The sequence below is a fragment of the Dunckerocampus dactyliophorus genome, chromosome 21, assembly GCF_027744805.1.
Source record: "Dunckerocampus dactyliophorus isolate RoL2022-P2 chromosome 21, RoL_Ddac_1.1, whole genome shotgun sequence".
In the NCBI taxonomy this organism is placed as follows: domain Eukaryota; kingdom Metazoa; phylum Chordata; class Actinopteri; order Syngnathiformes; family Syngnathidae; genus Dunckerocampus; species Dunckerocampus dactyliophorus.
In genome coordinates this window covers 15,253,252-15,273,947 of record NC_072839.1, presented here as the reverse complement: position 1 = coordinate 15,273,947, position 20,696 = coordinate 15,253,252, and the positions used below count along the sequence as shown (strand labels likewise).

At 43.4% G+C, this 20,696-nt stretch overlaps 4 protein-coding genes across 11 annotated transcripts in view; 1 reads left to right on the top strand and 3 right to left on the bottom strand.

Annotated features, from left to right (window-relative positions):
• The window catches only part of pou6f2 (POU class 6 homeobox 2), a 75,114-nt gene extending 68,410 nt beyond the window's left edge, over nucleotides 1-6,704 (bottom strand). For 2 of the 5 annotated variants that reach the window (XM_054766141.1, XM_054766146.1), the window contains exons 1-5: nucleotides 6,581-6,704; nucleotides 6,036-6,138; nucleotides 5,096-5,242; nucleotides 4,821-4,969; nucleotides 2,345-2,535 (exon numbers count right to left, since the gene is read on the bottom strand). In XM_054766141.1, coding sequence (XP_054622116.1) covers nucleotides 2,345-2,519 — 175 coding nt within the window. In that variant the 5' untranslated portion in view covers nucleotides 2,520-2,535; nucleotides 4,821-4,969; nucleotides 5,096-5,242; nucleotides 6,036-6,138; nucleotides 6,581-6,704. Of the gene's footprint in view, nucleotides 1-2,344; nucleotides 2,643-3,056; nucleotides 3,202-4,820; nucleotides 4,970-5,095; nucleotides 5,243-6,035; nucleotides 6,139-6,580 lie in introns of those variants that run through there. The other 3 variants (XM_054766144.1, XM_054766145.1, XM_054766142.1) reach the window with 3 other exon arrangements.
• Nucleotides 6,705-8,948: 2,244 nt separating this feature from the next.
• Nucleotides 8,949-15,967, bottom strand: xylb (xylulokinase homolog (H. influenzae)). Of its 4 annotated transcripts, none has more exons than XM_054765780.1 (20): nucleotides 15,838-15,954; nucleotides 15,463-15,545; nucleotides 13,577-13,646; nucleotides 13,431-13,511; nucleotides 13,276-13,362; nucleotides 13,068-13,196; nucleotides 12,928-12,993; nucleotides 12,782-12,854; nucleotides 12,605-12,723; nucleotides 12,440-12,521; nucleotides 12,337-12,377; nucleotides 12,155-12,228; nucleotides 11,967-12,082; nucleotides 11,824-11,897; nucleotides 11,665-11,761; nucleotides 11,535-11,593; nucleotides 11,384-11,471; nucleotides 10,997-11,091; nucleotides 10,693-10,805; nucleotides 8,949-9,983 (listed from the first exon to the last, which is right to left on the bottom strand). In XM_054765780.1, exons 1-19 carry the CDS (start codon nucleotides 15,895-15,897, stop codon nucleotides 10,710-10,712), a joined length of 1,590 nt encoding a protein of 529 aa, XP_054621755.1. In that variant the 5' UTR covers nucleotides 15,898-15,954; the 3' UTR covers nucleotides 8,949-9,983; nucleotides 10,693-10,709. The 4 variants fall into 4 exon arrangements, 3 of the variants coding, with proteins under 3 accessions (XP_054621755.1, XP_054621754.1, XP_054621756.1); XM_054765779.1 differs by having other exon boundaries at nucleotides 12,155-12,270; nucleotides 15,838-15,951; XM_054765781.1 differs by lacking the exon at nucleotides 15,838-15,954 and having other exon boundaries at nucleotides 12,155-12,270; nucleotides 13,587-13,646; nucleotides 15,463-15,546.
• Nucleotides 15,968-16,061: 94 nt separating this feature from the next.
• On the bottom strand, nucleotides 16,062-20,565 carry eci2 (enoyl-CoA delta isomerase 2). The gene is made up of 11 exons (XM_054765786.1): nucleotides 18,542-20,565; nucleotides 18,023-18,078; nucleotides 17,854-17,957; nucleotides 17,675-17,773; nucleotides 17,361-17,555; nucleotides 17,212-17,281; nucleotides 17,045-17,147; nucleotides 16,841-16,961; nucleotides 16,681-16,770; nucleotides 16,444-16,587; nucleotides 16,062-16,359 (listed from the first exon to the last, which is right to left on the bottom strand). Exons 1-11 carry the CDS (start codon nucleotides 18,580-18,582, stop codon nucleotides 16,204-16,206), a joined length of 1,179 nt encoding a protein of 392 aa, XP_054621761.1. The 5' UTR covers nucleotides 18,583-20,565; the 3' UTR covers nucleotides 16,062-16,203.
• crygn2 (crystallin, gamma N2) lies at nucleotides 19,636-20,681 on the top strand. Its single transcript, XM_054765789.1, has 5 exons — nucleotides 19,636-19,711; nucleotides 19,785-19,876; nucleotides 19,942-20,098; nucleotides 20,174-20,319; nucleotides 20,392-20,681. The coding sequence occupies exons 1-5, from the start codon at nucleotides 19,691-19,693 to the stop codon at nucleotides 20,525-20,527; spliced, it is 552 nt and encodes a 183-aa protein (XP_054621764.1). The 5' UTR covers nucleotides 19,636-19,690; the 3' UTR covers nucleotides 20,528-20,681.
• Nucleotides 20,682-20,696: the final 15 nt, after the last annotated feature.

The following is a 20,696-nucleotide window of genomic DNA, read 5'->3' as shown; positions in this document are numbered from 1 at the left end:
AATCTTAACGCTAGAAGCTGAAGCTGTATTCACTCCAACAACAATGTGGCTAGAAATGAGGGTGTCTAATATTACCACTGACATCCATGTGTGTTTTGATCCAAATGACCCAATAATTAAAATAAAAAGCCGCCGGTGGTCTTTTGGGCTCGGGAGATCTCCGGACGACCTTTGAGAAAGTGTTTGGCCAATTGTGTGGAATCCGTATAAGTGCGGCCCATTTGGTGTAGACAGTAAGTGTGTGAAATGAGCGGTGCTGTCGTTCCTGGCTGGCTCCCTTTGACAGCATGATGATAGAAGCGTCACATCTTCGGCAGAGTAAATGCAAACTGACAAGAGATGAGCCGTTGCTGGCTGAATATAATGCGGAATTGTGCTCTGAGTGTCTTATTATCTTGTCTGTTGATGTCTGAAAGAGGGAGATTTGCTTGAGAAGTGAAGACAGAGGCTGCACACATCCAACACCCATCATGTCCTCTGCTGGTATAAAAATAAAAAATAAATATATTGCTGGCCCGACTAACAACAGCTTTCCCACCTAACGTCCAGCACTTCTGTTCGGAATAAATACAAGGCAGAGCGATGTTTGTGGTGCTTCACGGGCCCTGTTAGCTCAAGTGGAAGACTATTTGCACAGGCACGCTTTTAGGAGTAGGACCGTACTTTCAGATGTGTAGGAAGCGTGCGACAGGTCTCAAAGATAGACCATTTATTTTGGACAAACACGACCTCTACTGCCATTGTCTCCGCCGACCTCTACTTGTTATACTGACAAAAACGTCAATCAGGACAAAGCTATCTCCCGCGCAGGACGGCAAATTTAGGATGAACTTTATCCTAAGTTGACACGACACAATTCACAGCATTATCACCATGAGCACACAATTGGTGGACGATAGTTCATTCTGCACATGGAAGCTCCCTTTAAGAGAAACTACAGTGCTACTTTATGCAAGATAGATAAAGTAAAAAATAAAAAATAAACACTGCAGGGAAACGACAGTCATAAAAATGGAGCATCCTTCCTAAAACTCTGCAAAGTTCACATTTGTCATCAGCCTTAAAGCATCTTCTGTATGTGCATATATTTTTAAATGCAACATTCACCTCAGCCACAGAAAACATCTTGAAGGAGAATTCACCTTTTAAAGAAATGAACTGCACATTTTTCACATTTCACAGGTAAAGCAATCAGAGGTCACTTACTGTACTTACTAAAGGCTCACTTTACTTATTTCATTGGTTCATCTTTCCCATCTTTCTGCCTCACAGGTCAGGGGAGGAAAGTCAGTCCAGGAGCCACAACCCCCATCAAAAAAAAATTCTCACACAAGTCACACTAAAGCGCCTACGACCAGCAAACATCTTCAATGACGACAAAATCACAGTTTGTGTCTTCAATTTTCACATTAAAATTCTGCACATAAAGAGTGAAGAACTCAAAAGGAGGCGATAATCATTAAACATTCAGGAGAAAGTTGATTCTGATTCATCTCATTTGAAAGATGGAACAACATTCACTGACTAACTTAAAACATTCTTCTTTAAGCAGTGGCCTTCTTGAACGCACGCAAACAACAACTCCCATGTAAGTCATGTAATTTGATGTCTGATTTTTTTTTATTATTATTTTTAAATGTTTCCAATAAAACAATGGTTAAACTGTTATTTTGAATTATTTGTCTGTAAATATGTTCAATCTCACAAAGAAAACTGAAATGTCATATTAAAAGCCATGAAGATAATATCTTTGTAGTATTTGCAATAAAACAAGGCCCAGTCATTACATACAGCATCCAACCACAACATATGCAAAATAGAAATATAATCATCGACGACGTTGGCTGAATGCGTTATTGAATCATTAAAAAAAGGAATAACTGTTTTTTTTTATCTTGACCTCATAATGATATGTTCTTCTTTTGTGAATCCTGTATTCATTTTATTACTACTTAATAGATCAGCAGTGCGAGTTGCAAATGAGAAAAAACTAGGGAATATTAGCAGGAACTGTGAGTGCTGTGAAATCAAAATGTTCTCTCTTTTATGGGGAAGTTAAATTGATCCAACTGGTAGCAGAAGTAGAGATATTTGCTTTTCAGCCACACAAGTCAAAACCCTCAGAAGATTTACAGAAAAAACACAACACAACATTTGCAAATTGAAGATAATTGCATGGCTTATAAAAAAGTCAGTGTATGCAAGCACCTGAAGGTTCCCATCTGAACTTGTTCACAGCACTTTAAAGTTTGCAGCCCGCCACTGCTGGCACGTTCATCCGTCATTATCATCTGGCACCAGAGATGTAGAACGAGATGCGAGAAGGACACCGAGCCCCACTCACCGTACAGCTTGCTGGGGGTGCCCTCCCCGTCGGGGCCCTCGGACGGAAGGAGCAAGGGCTCGTCGTTGAGCTCGCCGTCTGGGCTGGCCACTCTGTCGTCTGCCCGGAGTTCTACCGCGCTCATGTCGCCGCGCATGAGGGAGAGCAGCGGCTTGCTCAGCTGCCCCGTTATCATCGGATGCTGGAAGGAGCTGCGAGGGGGTCCAGGTGGGAGGCGTTGACGGAAGATATGGAGGAGGTGGGGGAGAAAAACAAAAATGCAGCCGTGGTTAGAATGTGCTTCGGCACTCTCCTTGACTACCTCTCACTCACTAGCTCTCTATCCTGCGCCCCCACCCCCCCAACCCTCTCCACCCCTTACTATCCACTCCCTCTCCCTCTCTCTCTCCTGCTCCCTCCCTCTCTGGAGCCTTTCATCCAAGGAAGCTGGTGCTGCCCAAACTGATGCTCCTACACCCCGCAGCCCCAAAACCACCAGGAATCCATCTCAGAGGTTCTCATTAGAACCTGAAACATGCCTCATCTTTGGCAACAATGCACTGAAACATGAAATTCATCTAGTTGGATACAAAATGACAACAAAGCTGATTATTTGCATCAGGTTCAAACAGGAAATGAAGTCCTGCAAATGTTAAAAACGTTTCAATGTACACTTGTCCATCACACATGCCTCCCAATAGAGTTTGGTCTTCAAGTCAAAGTGCCACCTTACCGAATTTAAGCTCCGCTGAAAACACACAAAAAAAACCCAAATATTTCAGAGTGTCCCAAAGTAAAAGTCAGTTAGACGGGAGGGGGGGTACAACATGCCCCCTCGGCAGAGATAGAAACCTACTCAGGACTCAACCCAGAAACAGCCTCCTGAACTCTGGAATAGGTCTGAATGGCCAGCACAGGTTTCACACTGAGGTTGCTTCCGAGAGACTAGCGGTAGGGGTGTCGCCTCCTCCCCTCCCTCTTTTCCTTACACACACACACACACACACACACACACACACACACACACACACACACAGTTGCAGCCCACCCTCACTTTATCTGTCTCTTCCCCCTTGTGTCTTCCCACAAGAGAGCTCCTCAGACAGTGTTCACCCCACCTCAGGCTCTGAGACACAGACGAGGAGCAGCGGGGCCGCGGTCCTCTTTCCTTATTTAGGAGCAACCTAAATATGTCTGCGCAAAGGGCAGGTGACCACAGAAAGAAAAAAAGGCTAGTCTTATTTTGCCCTCCATGCATCAACACCCAGCCACTTGTATCCGGGTGGTCGATGCGGGCCTCCCCAGAGGGGGGGGCCTCTTTAATGTGCTTGTCACGGGATCCGGCCCACCTTTGATGTGACACATGATAATCTATGAAAATGATAATCAATAGAGAGGATTTAAGCTGTCGCGCTTGGTCAATACTTGCATGTCTGCTAACAATAACTAGTCATCATGGGTTGTTTTTATCTGATTTTTGGAGTGCACTTAAAAATAAAATGCAGGCCATCAAAACGCTTCCTTTTTCCTACATTCTTCCGCCCCTCCCCGCATGCCCCGCCCCACCCACCCCCACCCCTGTTGATAGGCCCACTGGAGGGCAAAATTAATACCTAATTGAATCTTGCAGTCATCAAAATAATCAATAGCTTTTTTATTATTTATTCTTCACAGTCTGTTGAGTGCTTGAAGGCTCAGAGGGACAGCAGGGAGCAGTGTGGGGGAAGGTGGGTGCGGTGTGGGGGCAGGCCTGAAATTTCACAATGTAATTTTCACGGGGGCACGAGAGTTTGCAACACCTATAAAAATGAGAGCAGTGCTTCTTTTTTGTTGTTGGAAGGTGTGTGTGTTGGGGGGATGGAAATATAAAAGAAAATGGGAATCTTTGCCCCGGCAGCTATGATGAAAAATAGAATAAACAAGCTAGTGACACTTTGGAGAAGAGCGGGGGTCCTCTCTGTCCATCCCTCCATCTTTTTTTTTCCTTTCCCCTTTCCTCCTTATTTCATCATATCAGGAGCGTGGCGCTACCTCCCTAATGCCGGCATTTCTCTTCCTGACAGACTCCAAACAAGTGCCGGGAATGAGATCAGGGCTCTAATCTTCCTCTGGCCGCCGAGGCTGCAGGATGGGGTGCTGTTGGTGGTGGGGGTCCACACATTTCTCAGCATCTTAGTTCTGCATTCATTCACCGTTGACACTAAATAGAATGTTTATTCAGAGTACTGTAATGCCATTAGGGATAACGGGACACTCCAATCCTGCTGTCAAAATATGTCCTAAAAAGAATATTTATAGAACACTGACTGCTGAGTCCTTATTAACTATTAAATGAATGCTTTTTATTATTTTCATTGTGACATGGTGTATTATGCATAGTGTATTGGCCCAGCCACAAGGCCGAAAATCACACTAAAAATCAGAGTAGGAAAAAATGTGATACTTTGATGTATGTGTCTCCGCCTCAGTTGGCCACACAATGGCAGTGTTGGCTTACCTTTCCTCTTCACTCTCTCTCGCTCTCTCTGCAACCACATGGCCTCTGAAGATTTGATTGATGATCTTTTTCCCACCAATAGGAAGTTGGTGTCATGTTTCATTGCCTGCTTTACTTTTGCTATCAAAGCGGGTGCCCTTCCTTTTGTCCTGCAACGAAAGCACATACAAATGAGTAACAAACGTGACAATATATTGACAAAATACTAGCGAAGGTTACTGATCATACTGTAAGTCTAGTTTTACTTGGCCGATTTATAACATTCAAAGACTCACTTGCAGTGTGACATATGCACTTTCCACGTAAGTTCAAATGAAGCATCTGTCATCATGCTGCACCGGCATAGACCGTGGATACAAGGTTGTGGACTCTTCCAACCTTTGGCCTGTTTTTTCTAAATTTAGATGTTCTGCTGCATACCTCTGTGTAGAAGCACAGACCTGTCCTGTCAGATACTCTGATGGAAGACATTTTTGAACAATTGCAGTTGTTTTTTTCTCGTCAAAGTCATTAAAACGATCAACAAGCTACCCGGCTAAAGCTAAAATGCTCTCTGGTGTATGATTGGTGGGTCAGTCAAGGCTGAGCGCTATCAAAGCAATGTATTAAAAGGAGCTCTTTGAAGCTTGTAAAGCACGCTACCCCAGCAGGATCGGAACAGGGAGCAGCTTCTGATTGGTCAGGTGTGTCTGTGGATTTGTTTTTTTTTTTCCTTCCGCCAGATCGATCGACGGCGCTGACATTCGGGAGCATCAAAGCTTTCAGCACCCTAATCCGACTGCTCCAACGAGGCCGTGGGTTATTTTTGTAATGTTTTCCTATGAAATACTTACACCAGTGAGGTGTTTATGAATGTGGGCAAACTAGACACTGGACTAATAAAGCAATACATAGTGTAAAAGTGGATGACAAACTGTAGACTGGGCGCAAGCCTGGCAGCACTGGAGTGACACTATAGAGAGTCACACAGCACTGCCACTCAAAGCCCGTCTCCGGGGACCTCAATGCTACATGCACGCCGGCGAAAGGTGTGAAAATCTGATTTCCCAAAAAGGATCGGTAATTCTCTCTGAGGGTGGAAGCCTCAATCAATAAATCATTGCTAAGTAGATTGTAAAGAGTGGGGGAAAATCCCGTCTTGGTGTCAGTGCATTAGGATTCTCCTGAGGATGGGTGAGTGTGAGACAGTCTCAATAAAGAGGAGGCAAATCTTACCTTTGGCATTCATGTGGACACTGGAAAGCAGCTGTCAGCGCCATGAGGAAGCACCTGGAGAGGCAACACGGGACTGCAGGATGCATTTGTCACATTCCAAGTCCTGAAATCAGTGTACAGTATAGATCACCACCTGTTCGGCATTTGCTACCCCTCATATTCGTGGATTTCTTCTCAACAAAATTACATTTGTTATTATTTTTTATTTGTGGAACGCATCTCAACGCAGGCCAGTGATCATTTATAAAGATTAATAATAATTATAAATAAAACGTACGACATAATAATACAACATAAATGATGAGAATGATACAGTAAGTGTTACCAGTAGGTGTGATATGACATCATCAGATATCCGTACAATGCATTTTAAGACAAGCACAGTGAAAATGGGTTTTTTTTGCTAGCAAGTTACCAATAAAAGGAGCTCCCTAAGACCTGCATGAAAAGACGAACTTTGATGTTTTAATTGCGGACGAAATGCAACATTGCAATGTTGATGTAACGTCTGAATGTAGCCAGTGTCAGTGCGCTTTCATTCTTACCTGTACTGTACTGTACTGTACAGTACTTGAAGATACACAATGTGCATCGTACCTCATTAAGCCGACAGTCGACAGTTAATTGCTGTTGATTGGGCTCCATGTTTACGTATTTGGGCGTCTTCCGGTTACCCACAGTGCACCGCGGCAGCTAAGCGGGAAATAACTTTAACAAAGATGGCTGCCGAACTCCATGGACAGGTCAGTAATTAAACAAAATGATTTTTAAGCCAGTTAGTTTATTAAAAACGTTGCCTGTGCTAACGCTTATTGTTTGTTTTAAATGTGTTACACACTCGTATAAGTAACGTTGAACTCGTGTTTGGGAAATATGGACGTGTTTCGTATTTGGACGCAGACGCAACAAGCTAGGAATGGCGGCCGTCATCCTCTAAACCTGAACATGTAGCAAAAATAATAAAAATAAATAACACTCGTGAAAATATGTGCCCTTGTAAGTTCATACATTAAACACTTGAACAAAATTACAGATGACGTAAATGCCGTATGTCCTATCATCTATTTTCAAGTGTCCCATTTGAAATGTTTATCTTGAAGAGGATCGTCCACTTGGCTGATAACGTTCAAACCATAAGAATCTTGTGACCTTGTTAAAATTCCACAGTAGACGCCACCAAAATGTCCTCCGACTTGTTTTAGAAGCTTAAAAAAGATACGTCTTAATTGATAGAAATTATAATAATACTATTTCTTGGTAATCAGAAGCATTGATAAATTGTTGCTGAGCAGTATGACATGAAGTCAACTGAAAGAAGTATTACAAACAACACATTTTTACTAAATCACATTTTACATTACATTATCTTACGTTATCTTCCCTAATTGTTTCTTGTAAAGTTATGAAAGTTAATCAAGCTGAGACTTTTTTTTTAGCTTTAGAAAATAAATAAAAAATTAAACAATATATTCTAACATTGTTCCAAATTTTGTTCATATTATAACTTTGTCTGGTGTTTTTGTAATAGAACATAATCTTGTAAATTCTTAGGTTTTCTTTGTAGTATTGTCTTTTTTTCTTTGGTGTATTGTAACATTTGGACTTTTTTGGCTTAAGTGAAGACATTTTTTAATGTAATAATTTTACTATAAACCTATATTCTCATGAATTTAGTTTTAGTATGTTTTAAGTATTCCGACTTTATTGTAACATTACGATTTTTTTTTTAATTTATGCAATGTTAAAATTAGGACTTCAGTCATAATAAAAAAAAATCTCTTTATTTACACTTTTTATATTTTATATATGAAACAACATAACTTTCCAATTGAGATTTGAAAACAGGAGTACTTGTACTTTTTCTTTCTTTTTTCCCACTTTTTTTTATCAAAGCACTTCACGCTAAAGTTTTGACTTGTTGTGTAAAGGATGTTAAATTGTGGTGAATGAGAGGAGGTGCGGGTGGTGTTGGTTGAGATAATAATGACATGTTTCAATATGGTCACACATGTGATGTTGATGCTTTTTAGATTGCAGCCTGTAGTGTTGTCACCAAATGAATTGTGTGTGTTTGTGTTCTCACTTCCTCCCCAAGGTTGACACCTCGGCCAGGATACTGCAATGCATTCAGGCAGCTCTGCACACCTTGATGCCTCGCGGGGTGCAATTACCAGTCCTTACATGCCATTCAGGTAAGCCATGCATATGATCCCCTTTTTTTTGCCTTTTCTCTTTATTTCCACCATTTTTTCATCATTATTATCATCATCTCAGCAGCTGATGTGTTTGCCGGTAGACGAGTTAATGGTCCCGCTGTCTTGACTTGAGCACTTGATTGCATGGCTATACATATTAATATATATACATTTTATACATACAGTCCATTTAACTGTCTTGCATAGCACTTTGGCAAGGTAAGACTTTTTTGATGTCTCGTTCAAGAATGTTACTGTATTAACAGCACTGCTGTCCAACGTAGTAGCAGCCTGTCTTGTAATACCACAGGAGGCGTGAGTAACTCATACTGAAAATTCAAAAGGATGTGGGTGGGCCACTTGTAAACAAAAAAATAATTTCCAAAAACTATTTTTATTGCTGTCACAGCTTTTTTTTCTTTACATTGCTTCTTTTTGGTTTGTTGAATTTTATTATTACAATGTGTTGAGAGCCAGTAAAAAAAAAAATCTGCAGTCCACAAATGGCCCCCATGCTGCACTTCGGACACCCCTGTCATAAAAGATGCAAAATGAGTATGCCTACAGGCCCTGCCCTTTCCCATAAAAGGTTCAAGGCAGTAGACGAGTTTCTGGCGCTAAACTTTTAAGGAAAAATTTCCAACATATGTAATTCTGAAGTTCATCTTTGTGTTTTCATTTCCACAGGTGTATGTGTGACAAGTCAAAGAGAAGAAAGTGCTGTTCAAAAGGTTAGATTTTATTTTTGTTTGATCAACAGTAACTTGTACCACTGCTTTTTGCACTTACGTGACAATTACTGCTGGTAACATGCTAAAAGGTCACTTAGTAACATGACTTAACATACTGAAATACATTATTGTGGCAAATGTTTGGAACAAATTAAAACTATTTCCATTAATTCTTAGGTGGAAAATTCTGTTCCGTGTCGTGATGATACGCCAACACGAATAATTAAGTGAAACGGTCTGGTGGTAAAGTGCGTGAAGGTAATGGCGGCTTTAAGAGTGAGGGGAAAACAAGCTGGCCTCCATCATCCTCTCCATGCATGATGATTGCATATGTGAGGGCATCAAGAGCACATAGAGGGATCACACGCTCGGACACATCTTTGCTATCTTATTAGTGAGGGCCTCTGTGTTTGGGGGGGGGGGGGTCATGATGAAGTCACCTTCTTGTGTAAAATGGCTGCAGGGAGAAAATCACTCACACAGCAGTAACGTGTCAACAGGCCAGTAATGATAGCTGATGATGGCCGCACCTGGCCAGGCCAATCCTAAGAGATAATTAGAGCTAAAGCAGAGAGATGGGTGTGTTCTCTCAAACAGTGTTCCATGTTGTGTACGTCTGAGGGGAAGAGAGAGATGCCAAGGTGCTCCATTGTGCTGCTGCCTGTCAGCTTAAATTAGGGAGTACAGGCCCGGCCAGTGTAAAAAGGGGAAGAAAAAAAAAATCAATACTTGATGGAAGATTGCTGCCTGGAAAATCTGTTTTGATTCCAGGATTAATTCTTGACCAAAGGCTGGGCCAAAATGACATGCCATTAGGCTGAAAATGAACACGTTCTGCAGTGGAAATTGGATGGAAATGTGGCAAGAGGGCACTTGTTTGGGGGCGCAGGGGAATGAAGGTGTGGCGGCTGTGAATGAGGCCTTCCTAGGCCGTGTTCATCAGGCCATTGTTGTCTAATGCGCTCCTCCGAGTGCAGGTCAAATCTCTGGTGTTTTCCATAAAGCACAAAGAGTGAGACAAGCTGCAAAGAAAGAAAAAAACAAGGGCAGTTTATTGTTGACATCTGTACTCAGTGAGAAACTACATTATTTATGGCTGAATAATGTGTTTGTCATGACATGCTGGAAAGTCCAACAGGAAGCGGACAGTGATTTCAGAAACCCCACTAAATTAAACATTTACTCTTGTTTACCACAACATGTTCTTGATAGTACTCGTATTATTCATTTAACAATGTGTTTATTACGTATGTGGTTGTAGTCTGCAGAGGTGCATCTTTCACAAGCTATAATAGGCAATTCAACTGACAATTAACTTTTGCATAGACGAGTGTCTCATTAGATTCAAGATTTGTCATGTACACAGTAAAACAGGCAGTTATACTATGCAATGAAATTCTTATTCTGTTCATTCTCCCAAGAAAAGAAAGAAAACAAAGATTGTATAGTTATACCTGTAGGTATGTAATGTGCTAACATTCTTTCATTTCATATGATTACAAGGAGTAGTTTCTAAATACCCTAACGACCACTATTAGAATGTTTTTAGAAAGGGTTTAGTTATTGCAGTGCTTTGGCGCCACCTGCTGTTAAATAATCTCTAAACGCTTGGTTGTCTTTTCAAAGATGAACACCATGGATAATGAAAAACAATTATTGTAAATTATGTGCATATTTCATACAAGTAGCCAGTTTCTTTACTGATTATTTCATTATTTTGATTGACCTTACCTGTCTCTCTACTCATGTCATCCAATTAGATTTGCAGCTGCATTTGAGGGGCGGGGCTCCTGCAGGACTCTCTTCTCCAATTGGCCGTAGCGCTGCAGCATGAGATTGTACACCTGTGATGGATTCAGAGAGAAAAGGTCATATGCGCAGGAACTGAACAGAGTGATCATGTGATCTCAGAATGACTGACAGCAGATAAAAGCCAATCAGCACTTCGTCTTCCATCTTTAATATTCCATTATCTCTTCCTATTCCTTGTCCTGTGTGCGTGCGTGCGTGCGTGCGTGCGTGCGTGCGTACGTACTTGTTGTGCAGTGGGTTGCGGCGTGGCAACAAGTCGCGCTTCCGGTGCTTTCTTCAGGATATCAAAGAAGGAAACGGTTGATTGGTCAAGCACACCTGAAAGAACATCAACCAATAAGAGCAAGAGTTCATTGACCATCATGCAGAGATGAAGGTTAGCATTTCATAAGCCTAGCAGGCAGTGACGTGTGGTGAGATTCATGGCTGGTGGTGCACTGACCTGACTGTAAAATACATTTATCAACAGTTCAGTGGACAAATGATCATTTTTCATTGTGTTTAATGGCATTTGTTTTTCATGTCTCCCCTGACCACACATCACTGCTAGCAGATGTGTAATTGCAGTATGTTAGCAAGCTCGCCGTTGTGAGCATCAGCTTTAGTGTACCGTGCTTCGCTCGGTAGGCGGAGCCAAGACAGGCGGAGTTGGACACATCAATGGTGTACACTGGAGCGTTGAACACGTCAGACAACACCTGGCACACACAAGCAAATACACTATAGACAAATACATGCTAGAAATGTGCGTTATGTTTCACCTGCAAGATGTCTTTGTTACACGAGGCTCCACCCGTTGCCAAAACTCGACTTCCTGGAACTTAAAGAAGATGAGACTAAAAGAGAGATGTAGCGTTTGTGTTTACAAAGTGTGTGAGTGTGTGTTCTTACTGATGGAGTAACCAAGGCGCTCTGCATGGAGCCTCCGTGACAGGAACTGACCCTCCACCAGAGCTCGCACCTCCACCTCAGCACTCACTGATGACACCTGGAGGACAAATCAAGCACTGTCAGCTGCCACTGTGCATGGGTGTGTGCGTGGTGTCCCACCTTGTTGTCATCCGCATCAAAGATATGAATTCCAACAGCGCGGGGCAGGATCTCCAGTACGTCGAAATAAAAGCCTTGAAGAAGCCAACAGGAAGTCAGAGGAAGAAGAGGGAAAAGGAAGGAGGGAAGAAGGAAAAGCTCACCAATGTAGCCATTGTTTCCTAGAGGAGTATGTCTCAAGGCAGCTGAAAAGACTTCCCAGGATCCTTCAGCACAGCGGTTCCTCACACGTTCTCTGGTCAGTGATCCGTTCTTGAAACTGAGACCACACACACACACACATCACATTGATGAGTGAGGCTAAGATTAAATAAATAAAAAGAGCACCCACCACAACAAGGCCATGAAATGTCTCCAGTCAACAGGGTTGATCAACACGTGACCCTCAAGGGCAGGGCGAGGATGCTGCAGCCACACAAACACTGTATCGCTGGTTCCCAGGCTCACCTACACACCCCCACACTCCACGTCATGTTAAAAGACATGCGGTCGTGTGACAGAAGGTGCACTTACAGCAATGTCTCCCTGCTGGAGTCGCATCCCTGCCAAAGATGCTGCCAGGACAATATCACCATCATCAACAGCACACTGACAGGGCAACCTCAAGAGGACGTACCTGGGTTGTCTCCAGTGAAGGCCACCACTCTGCACGAGTCGGAAAAACCAAACCTGCGCACCCAGTAGGGGGAGACTGGACCCTGCCGGGGGCGGGGGGTTAAGGAAGGTTAAAGGTCACACGGAATGTTTTGGCACACCCCTACACCGAGGGGGGACCTCTCACCAGCACTGACACAGAGGGAAGCGGCGTCCCAAGCAGGCGGTCCAGGTGCGGAGCGGTAGCCTCCATGCAGACCTCAGACCACTTTTTAGTCCTGATGTCCAAAAGGTTCATTCCAGACCCTAAAGAACAAAGTCACTGATTGACATGATTAAGACGTTTCTTAATTAAACCACTGACCATCGCTGTAGTCAATGGCGGCATAAGCACCCAGGAAGAGCGACGCTGCAAAGCTGCTGACCAATGAGATCCTCTGAAACACACACAGCCATCAACCAGGCTGAAGTCAAGGTCATGGGTGCAAGGGTTATAGGTCACCAGCCGACCTCGGTGTCCTGGAAGTCTTGCAGTCGCTCCTGACACATTTTGGCGATCTGATTTCCGGTGAAACGCTAAAGAGGCACACAAAAATAGAAAAGTAATTTCACAATCTGACCGTATGTGCGTGCGAGTGTGAGCGAACTACCTCATAGGCCCTGGAGCCTGTGAGGTCAGCCAGCTTTGCAGCACCCCCTGCTGCCTCTTGCAGCCGTTCACACTGTGGCCCAGTGCTGGAGTCCATCCATACTGGAGAGTCACCTACAGCGAAACTGTCCTGAAAGACATCACATGACACACCTCTGCATGCGCGTGCACGCACACACAGGTACTGACAAACACACAGGTGAACACACTTGCAGCTGCTGGTGGAGGCTGAAGGTGGGGTCTAGCTGCTCAAGGGTCCGAGAAGCTCCCGTCCTCCAGTAGACACTGCCATGTTGCTAAGAAGGCAGAGGAACATCACCCATAATACACGTTGACAGGCAGTTACACGTAGAAGATGGGTCACCTGACCACTGCCTGACAGCGCTCGCACGCTGGAGAAGTCAAAGCCTTCCTTCTGCATCTTGTCCAAGAGGAGGTCCAAAGCCTGGAGACACATCAACATTAGGAGCCCGCTTACAACATCACTCATCAATCTTCATGTTCTCCTACCTTCACCCACATGAGAACAGGTGACGTGATCCTCAGGCCATCAGCAGCAACGTGGACGCCCCCCTCAGTCCTGAACCACCAAATGAAAGTTAGTCTTGGTGCCCACTGGCTCGCTGGAGGCCAAACTTTATGGATTGATTGATTGATTAAAGTTTAACGACACTATCAACACAAAGTGTCATGTAAGTGTCTGGACCTTAATATGTGAAGTTATTAATAACAAAACCTGTTTCTCGGGAGTGTAATCTATCAATTTAATTAGGGAGTAGAGCTTGTAAGATAGAAACTGATCTACTTTACCGGGAAAAATTCCCTACTCTTTTCCAACAGAGAAGTACGGTAGGTTCTTTAATGTTCAAATGGTGTGGCTTTTCTTTATACGGGATGGCGGCTTAAAGTCTCCTCGGTAAGACTAGATACTGAATAAAATGGCCTGCCAAAGGGCCTGTCTCCATTATCTAAAACCTAATAAAAAGATTTATTTCTTTAAGAAACTCTATGATGCATGATCGCGGAACTTCGCTGAACAAGGTTTTCAGATCAGGTACATTATAAAAATTGACACGGATGTGAGCAAACTCAATGCATTCATGAAGGAAATGTTTAACTGAGAGTGTACTGTTACATGATGTACAACGGGGAGGGTTTTCTGCTGCAAGTAAATAGGAGTGTGATAAGCGAGAATGACCAATTCCAATACGAGTTAGCACAGCGTCTTCCCGTCGCTTAGCTAACGGGATTGTAGTATGTGATTCAATTATAGGCTGATGTTGGTAGAGTTTGTTACCGGGATTTAAATCCCATGACGTTTGCCACTTTATTTTTATGCATTCATTCATCTTTGGTTTTAAGTCTGTATAGAGTATCTTCATTTCTGTTACAGCCATATTAAGTGCCTCTTTTGGTAACATATCAGCTTTTTCATTCCCTTTGATACCTACATGGCTCGGTATCCAAACAAAGAATACCAGTTTAGATAATACACCGACTTTGTATAATGATTCTAGTAAGTGTACAATATAGGGATGTTTAAGATCTCTACATTGTAAAGCCATTAGACTAGATAGAGAGTCTGTGAAAATAACAAATTGTTTTCCATCAGTGTTTTGTATTATACCCAAAGCCATTTTCAAAGCCAACAACTCGGCAGTGTATATGGAAGCACTGTCTGGTAATCTAACCTGTTCTTTTATTGTGCCACTAATACAGGCTGATCCTACTTTCTTGTGATCTTTTGATCCATCTGTATAGATAGCATGGTAGTTCCTATATTTGTGTCTTATTTCTCCAAATCTATCCAGGTAGACCAGACCACCTGTAACGCCCTTTTTGAATGTTGTTAATGTCAAGTCAATTAAAGGTTCGCTGATCACCCAAGGAGGAATATTGGGTACCAAGAATGGAGAAATATCAGTGGTACCAAGAACTTGCATTAGAGCTTCTCGAACACGAAAGCCAAACGGTTTGATGGAAGATGGTTTAAGGTCGTAAAAAACCTGGTATTGTGGTCTGAAGGTATGTTCATACGTTGGATTTAATGGGTTATTCTTTAATTTTATTGCATAGTTAAGAGATAGTTTTTGATATCTTAAATGCAGTGGAGGCTCAAACTTTATGGAAACAAATACACAAATTTACATAAATGTATGTAAGCTTGCTGACAACTTTACATAACGTAGTCTAAAATTGCAGCTAACTTTAAATGAACTAATGTAAAAATTTACGCCATAAACTTGCAGTAACTTTTACAGAATCGAGTCCAAATGAGCCATTTATATGTAAACAAGTATCGAAATGCACTGTCCTAACAATCTAACTTTGCATAAACTACTGTCAGGCAGGTAACTTGAGAGGTGACGGCGTGGTTGAGGTGTTGCTGCCGGTACCTGAAGTCAGGTAATTGAGAGTCAAAGTGGACATGGTTCTGGTGGATCACGTCCAGGTCTTCATTGATGGCGACCACTTTGAGCTGCATAAACAAACAAAAGTCCAACAGGTCAGTGAACCGTGACACAGCATTCAGCAGTTTCAGTGTGAATAAAGTTAAGACGGTGATAAAAATAGAATAAAATACAACTTGAACTTTTAACGTGCTGGCAATGTCGCTTGTGTTCTATTGATTAACATGAATTCATTTGTCAATACATCACGTGATGAGTTAGCTAGCGTTGTCACAATTATGGTATTTGTAAAACACTTGTCAGCAAATGTGAACAACTACAATGAAAGAGTTGAAAAAGTTAAATAACTATTAAATGTACCTGTTGAGTGCTGAAGTCAAAGCCCAGGTAAACTTCCTTGCTGTCCTGCACTACCGCCATCTTGATCCCACATGTGCAGGAAGGCGGAGTCACCTTTTAAAGATACAGGCCTCCTTTGCTTTGACTGGATGGCTCGTTGCTCGGAGACTGCAACAGCAGCTTGAAGACTGCTGCTAGTAAGCTAAAGAACTAACTGGTGCATTTTAATTAAATAAAACAAGTACTTTTTTTTCCCACTAAAAGACAAATTTATTACACAAAAACAGCTTAGTGTGTGAGCGTGAGGACAGGCACTTGATCCTTCATGTATGAGAAAATTACACTTTCATCCAATCACAATGGCCGACAGTAAGTGGAGTCATGTGGTCACAGCTTGGCTTTAGCCTGAAAGAAACTCATGACCGCGTTGAAGCACTCGTCTGATGTCCAGCGTTCAATCAGACGCTCCACCTCGGCATCGTTCACGGCATGGAGCTGGTCTTTCTCCACTGAGCGCATCAGCTGTTTGGACAACGCCAGAGACTAGGGGGTGGGCACAATTTAAAATTTTTTTTTTAAAAAAAGGATGTCACACTAATGTCACACCTGATGATTGTGTGTGTTTACATTTGGAGGCAGCTTGGCGTAGCTCCTGAGTCGGCTCCAGACCTCCGACTGGAAGCTGCTGTCAGGGAACACCTCAGTGACCAGACCAAGCTGACATGCCTGGACCGCCGTCAGCTTCTTGTTGAACAGCAACATCTCACTTGCCTACACACACACACACACACACACATACATATTTCAACCTTCTGTGTGTGTGTGTGTACTGTACATGTGAGTGTGTGCTGCACATGCACATACCTTGCTGGATCCCATGAGGCGAGGGTAGGTGTATGATGAGCAGCCTTCTGGACTCTGACCAAGTTGGCTAAAGGGAGTGTGGAAGGTCGCCTAGATAGAAATATTACTGCTCTGTAACCTCAATAACACTCCACATGAAGTACTGCGTGTGTGTGCGTACACTGTCCGTAGCGTAGACCAGGTCAAACATTCCCAAAACGGTCACAGAGATTCCCACAGCTGGACCGTTCACCACGGCGACCAGCGGCTTGGGGAAGTCAATGTAGGCTTTCACGTACCTCCTGCCCACACGGGGGGCAACAGAGTCAACATAGCCTTTAATTTCACAAGTCGTGACCAAACTAATCAATGAGTGAGTGATCACCTGAGCAGCTCTCCACCTGCTTTGGCCATCTGCTCCACACCTCCTTCAGGGATCTTGGTGAAGTTGCTCAGGTCGTTTCCACTGCAGTAGAAGTCCCCCGCACCTGTGTGTGTACAAATACACCTTTCTATCATGTGGTGGGACAATAACCTGCGTGTATGTGTTACCAGTGAAGACGGTGAGGACGCAGGTGTCTTTAGCCGCTTGCTGCAGAGCATCAATGATCTCCTCGTACATCTAAAACACACCACTAACTATGAGTATGATTGTTATATGAAGATTATGAAGATGTTTTTAGGATGAAATAGTTGCTGGCCTCTGTGGTGATGGCATTTTTCTTGGCAGGTCTGTTGAGCTTGATGGTGGTGATGTCATCTTGCGTGCTGACCAATAGGGTCTTGTACACGTGGTCGCTTGCAGCCGGCTGGGCCGACACTTCCTGGGCGGAGCTCCCACCCTCTGCTGCCACCAGTGAGCCAATCAGGTTGCAGTATTGCTGCCGGGCCTCATCCTGTCAAGAATATCGCCAACACTTCCTGTCATTTTCTGTCAAATATATTTTTTATCTTTAGGCTTTTGTGCACCCTAGATGGACAGGAAGTTAAGTTATAAAATAAAAGCACGGGTAACCTGCGATATGGCGCCCAGAGATTTCCAAGAGTCCCACTTGGCTTTGTTGACAAAGTCCAGCATTCCAGGTTTGGGGGTGTCACATGGACCATGTGTGGCCTGTCACATGACCCAGACAAAAAACAAACAGTGACCATCTTGTTGATATGAATCTACATAGATAGTCGTGTTGTCGTCACCTGCTTGAAGAGAGCATAGATCTTCAGTTTGACCTCATTCCCGGGATCCTTCTTCAACGTCGACAGTTTGTTCTTGGCCTCCTCAAATTGCTCCACAGTCGCACCTGAGTGCAACACATACACATTAGCACCGATGCTAATGCAGGAGGAGCTCAAGGCTCCCACTCACCCATCATGGATGTCTGGTGGAACTTGAAAGCAGGAACGCTGGAGAAACGCAACCACCTGATGACAACCACACATGCAGGTCACTCACCGTGCTCACTGTCTGACAGAGGAGTAAAGTCTAAACTGTGCACATGTAACCACTTCTGGGAGTCGGCCATATTTGTAGTCTTAGACCTGTCCATGCTGTTTGTTTGGTTTCATCTTGTGAAATTATTTAATGTTAAAAAAAAGTGAACATGTTTATATATACCCACTGGTTGCCATCATATCGACTTTAATGCACCGATAATGCTAACTAGCATGCTTATTCAGCTAGTCAATCGTTCTTTGTTTAATTTAGTACCAAGTGGAGTATTTCCTGACAGTCTCTGGAACGCACCAGACAAACACAAGCTTGGTTGAGAAGCCAAAAAAAAGCCTAAAAGTTGGAACGTCTTTACATCAGCAACATTGCGTAGCGGTCTCGACTGACAGTTGCAGCTACAAAAGATTTGAAGCAGCCATACAAATAAAAACCTACCGACTGGTTTGCGTGAACCCTCTTAGCGACATTAATGCCATTAAAACGCCAGGAGAAAGAGAGGACGGAGGAAGGTTGACCCGCTGGAAAGTCTTGTCCAGCAGACAGAAGCACTTCCGGTTCACGTCAGGTCACAGCCAGAACTCATTGGCCTTTGATTATTTAAATGTATTTTTAATCAATAGCGCTTAGACACATTTTCTGTTTAATAAGCTATAGTCGTCTATAGTAGTTGTGGCAAAGACGCCATTTTTGTACACGTAATTTCCTCAACCTTGCCGCAAGTTTCTGTTGGGTGTCGAATTTGTTTAATGTTAAACATGCATCGTCATCGTAAAAAAAACTACGTCTATTATATTAACAAATGGGAAATATTAAGTTTCTCCATCCAACCCGACAGTCATTGTTTTGTATTATTGTCATTCAAAAGGCTCGTGCTGACCTCACCGAATTCCATCAAAAATTTGAATCGTAGTATATATTTTTTTAATATGTTACAATTGCATATTGATCTCAGAAGTAAATTCTATCTTCCCTCAGGCTCATATTAACAAATGTAAAACGTAGTTTCTCCATTCAACTGGCATTAGTGATTACGTCCCTCAACAGGCTCGCGCTCACATGCTAACCTATAAAAAATAATTGTAATTCTGTCCTTTTTAAAATATATTAGTTATATTACGTTTTTATTTCAAAGGTAAATTATCTTAACTCGGGAATTAATCAAACGCCATATTTGGTCCACATCTGGATTCTAATTGACTTCCTGTGCCCATATTAGTTCCTTATGAGTTCAAGTGTGTTCTTGCTCCTCCCCTTTTAGCAGCGCTTCAGCTTGATGTCCCAGGATGCATTGCATCACATTAAATCCATTTGTACTTAATGGAAGGCTCCGCCCATCTGGTGATGACGTCACTTGACCAGAGGCCTGACATATGCACTTTCCATTCACACACACACACACACCCACATAAACACCAGCAGAATGTGCGGACACATCAGGATGGCAGAAAGCGTCGAGTCGGCACAACCTTCCTTTTGTGTTTTTGTCCCCACTTGCATCTCCCCTCCCATATAAATTGGGATGTCCAACTTTTTCTCGGTTACACTGTGCGTGCGCTCGTGCTTGGACAACATCCAGTGGACAACATGTCGCAGTATTCCGGAAAGGTGAGTCCCACCCACCCAATCAACCAATCAACCAGAATCGTTGGAGTGTGAAACGACAACTTTGGGCCTTTAGATCACCTTCTTTGAAGGGAAGTGCTTCACTGGCAGGAAGCTGGAGGTCAGAGGTGACTGTGACAACTTCCAGGATCGTGGCTTCATGAATAGGTGAGCCACTACACGTGTTGAAAAGCGTGTTGTTGCATGCTGACATGTCAAGTCTTCCCGTCAAGGGTGAACTCCATCCGCGTGGAGAGCGGCGCCTGGATCTGCTTCGACCATCCCGACTTCAAGGGCCAGCAGTACATCCTGGAGCATGGCGAGTACCCAGAATTCCAGAGGTGGAACTCCCACAATGACCACATGGGATCCTGCAAACCAGTCCGCATGGTAATGCTCATAGTCTGCGGTCACGTGACCCAAATGAGAGCAGGTTCTGAGGCGGTTGTGTTTGTGCTCCTGCAGCACGGAGAACACTACCGTATCGAGCTCTTTGAAGGATGCAACTTCTCTGGTCAGTGTGTGGACATCTGCGACGACTGTCCCTTCCTGCAGAGCCGTGGCCTGTCCAAGAACTGCATCAACTCTGTCAGGGTGTACGGAGATGGCGCGTGAGTAAACACACAACACACACACTCCAAGAAGTATGGACACATGAACATGCGGTTGTGTCTTGTGCGCAGCTGGGTGATGTACGAGGAGCCCAACTTCCGAGGGCGCATGTATGTGGTGGAGCGCGGCCAGTATTGCAGCCACAACGAGTGGCAGGCCCAGAACCCGAACATCCAGTCCATCCGCCGAGTGGTCAACTACTTCTAAACGCCATCACCTCCTCACCTGCCGCAAATAAACCATAAAACTTTTTTTTTTTTTAATCAAACACTTCCTGTGTGCTTTCTGTCAATCCTCAGCCAACAACTTACTCGGAGCAAGTCCACTACTTTCACCACAATAAAAGTCTGAGTGTTTCCTGTGTGAAGTGTGATGT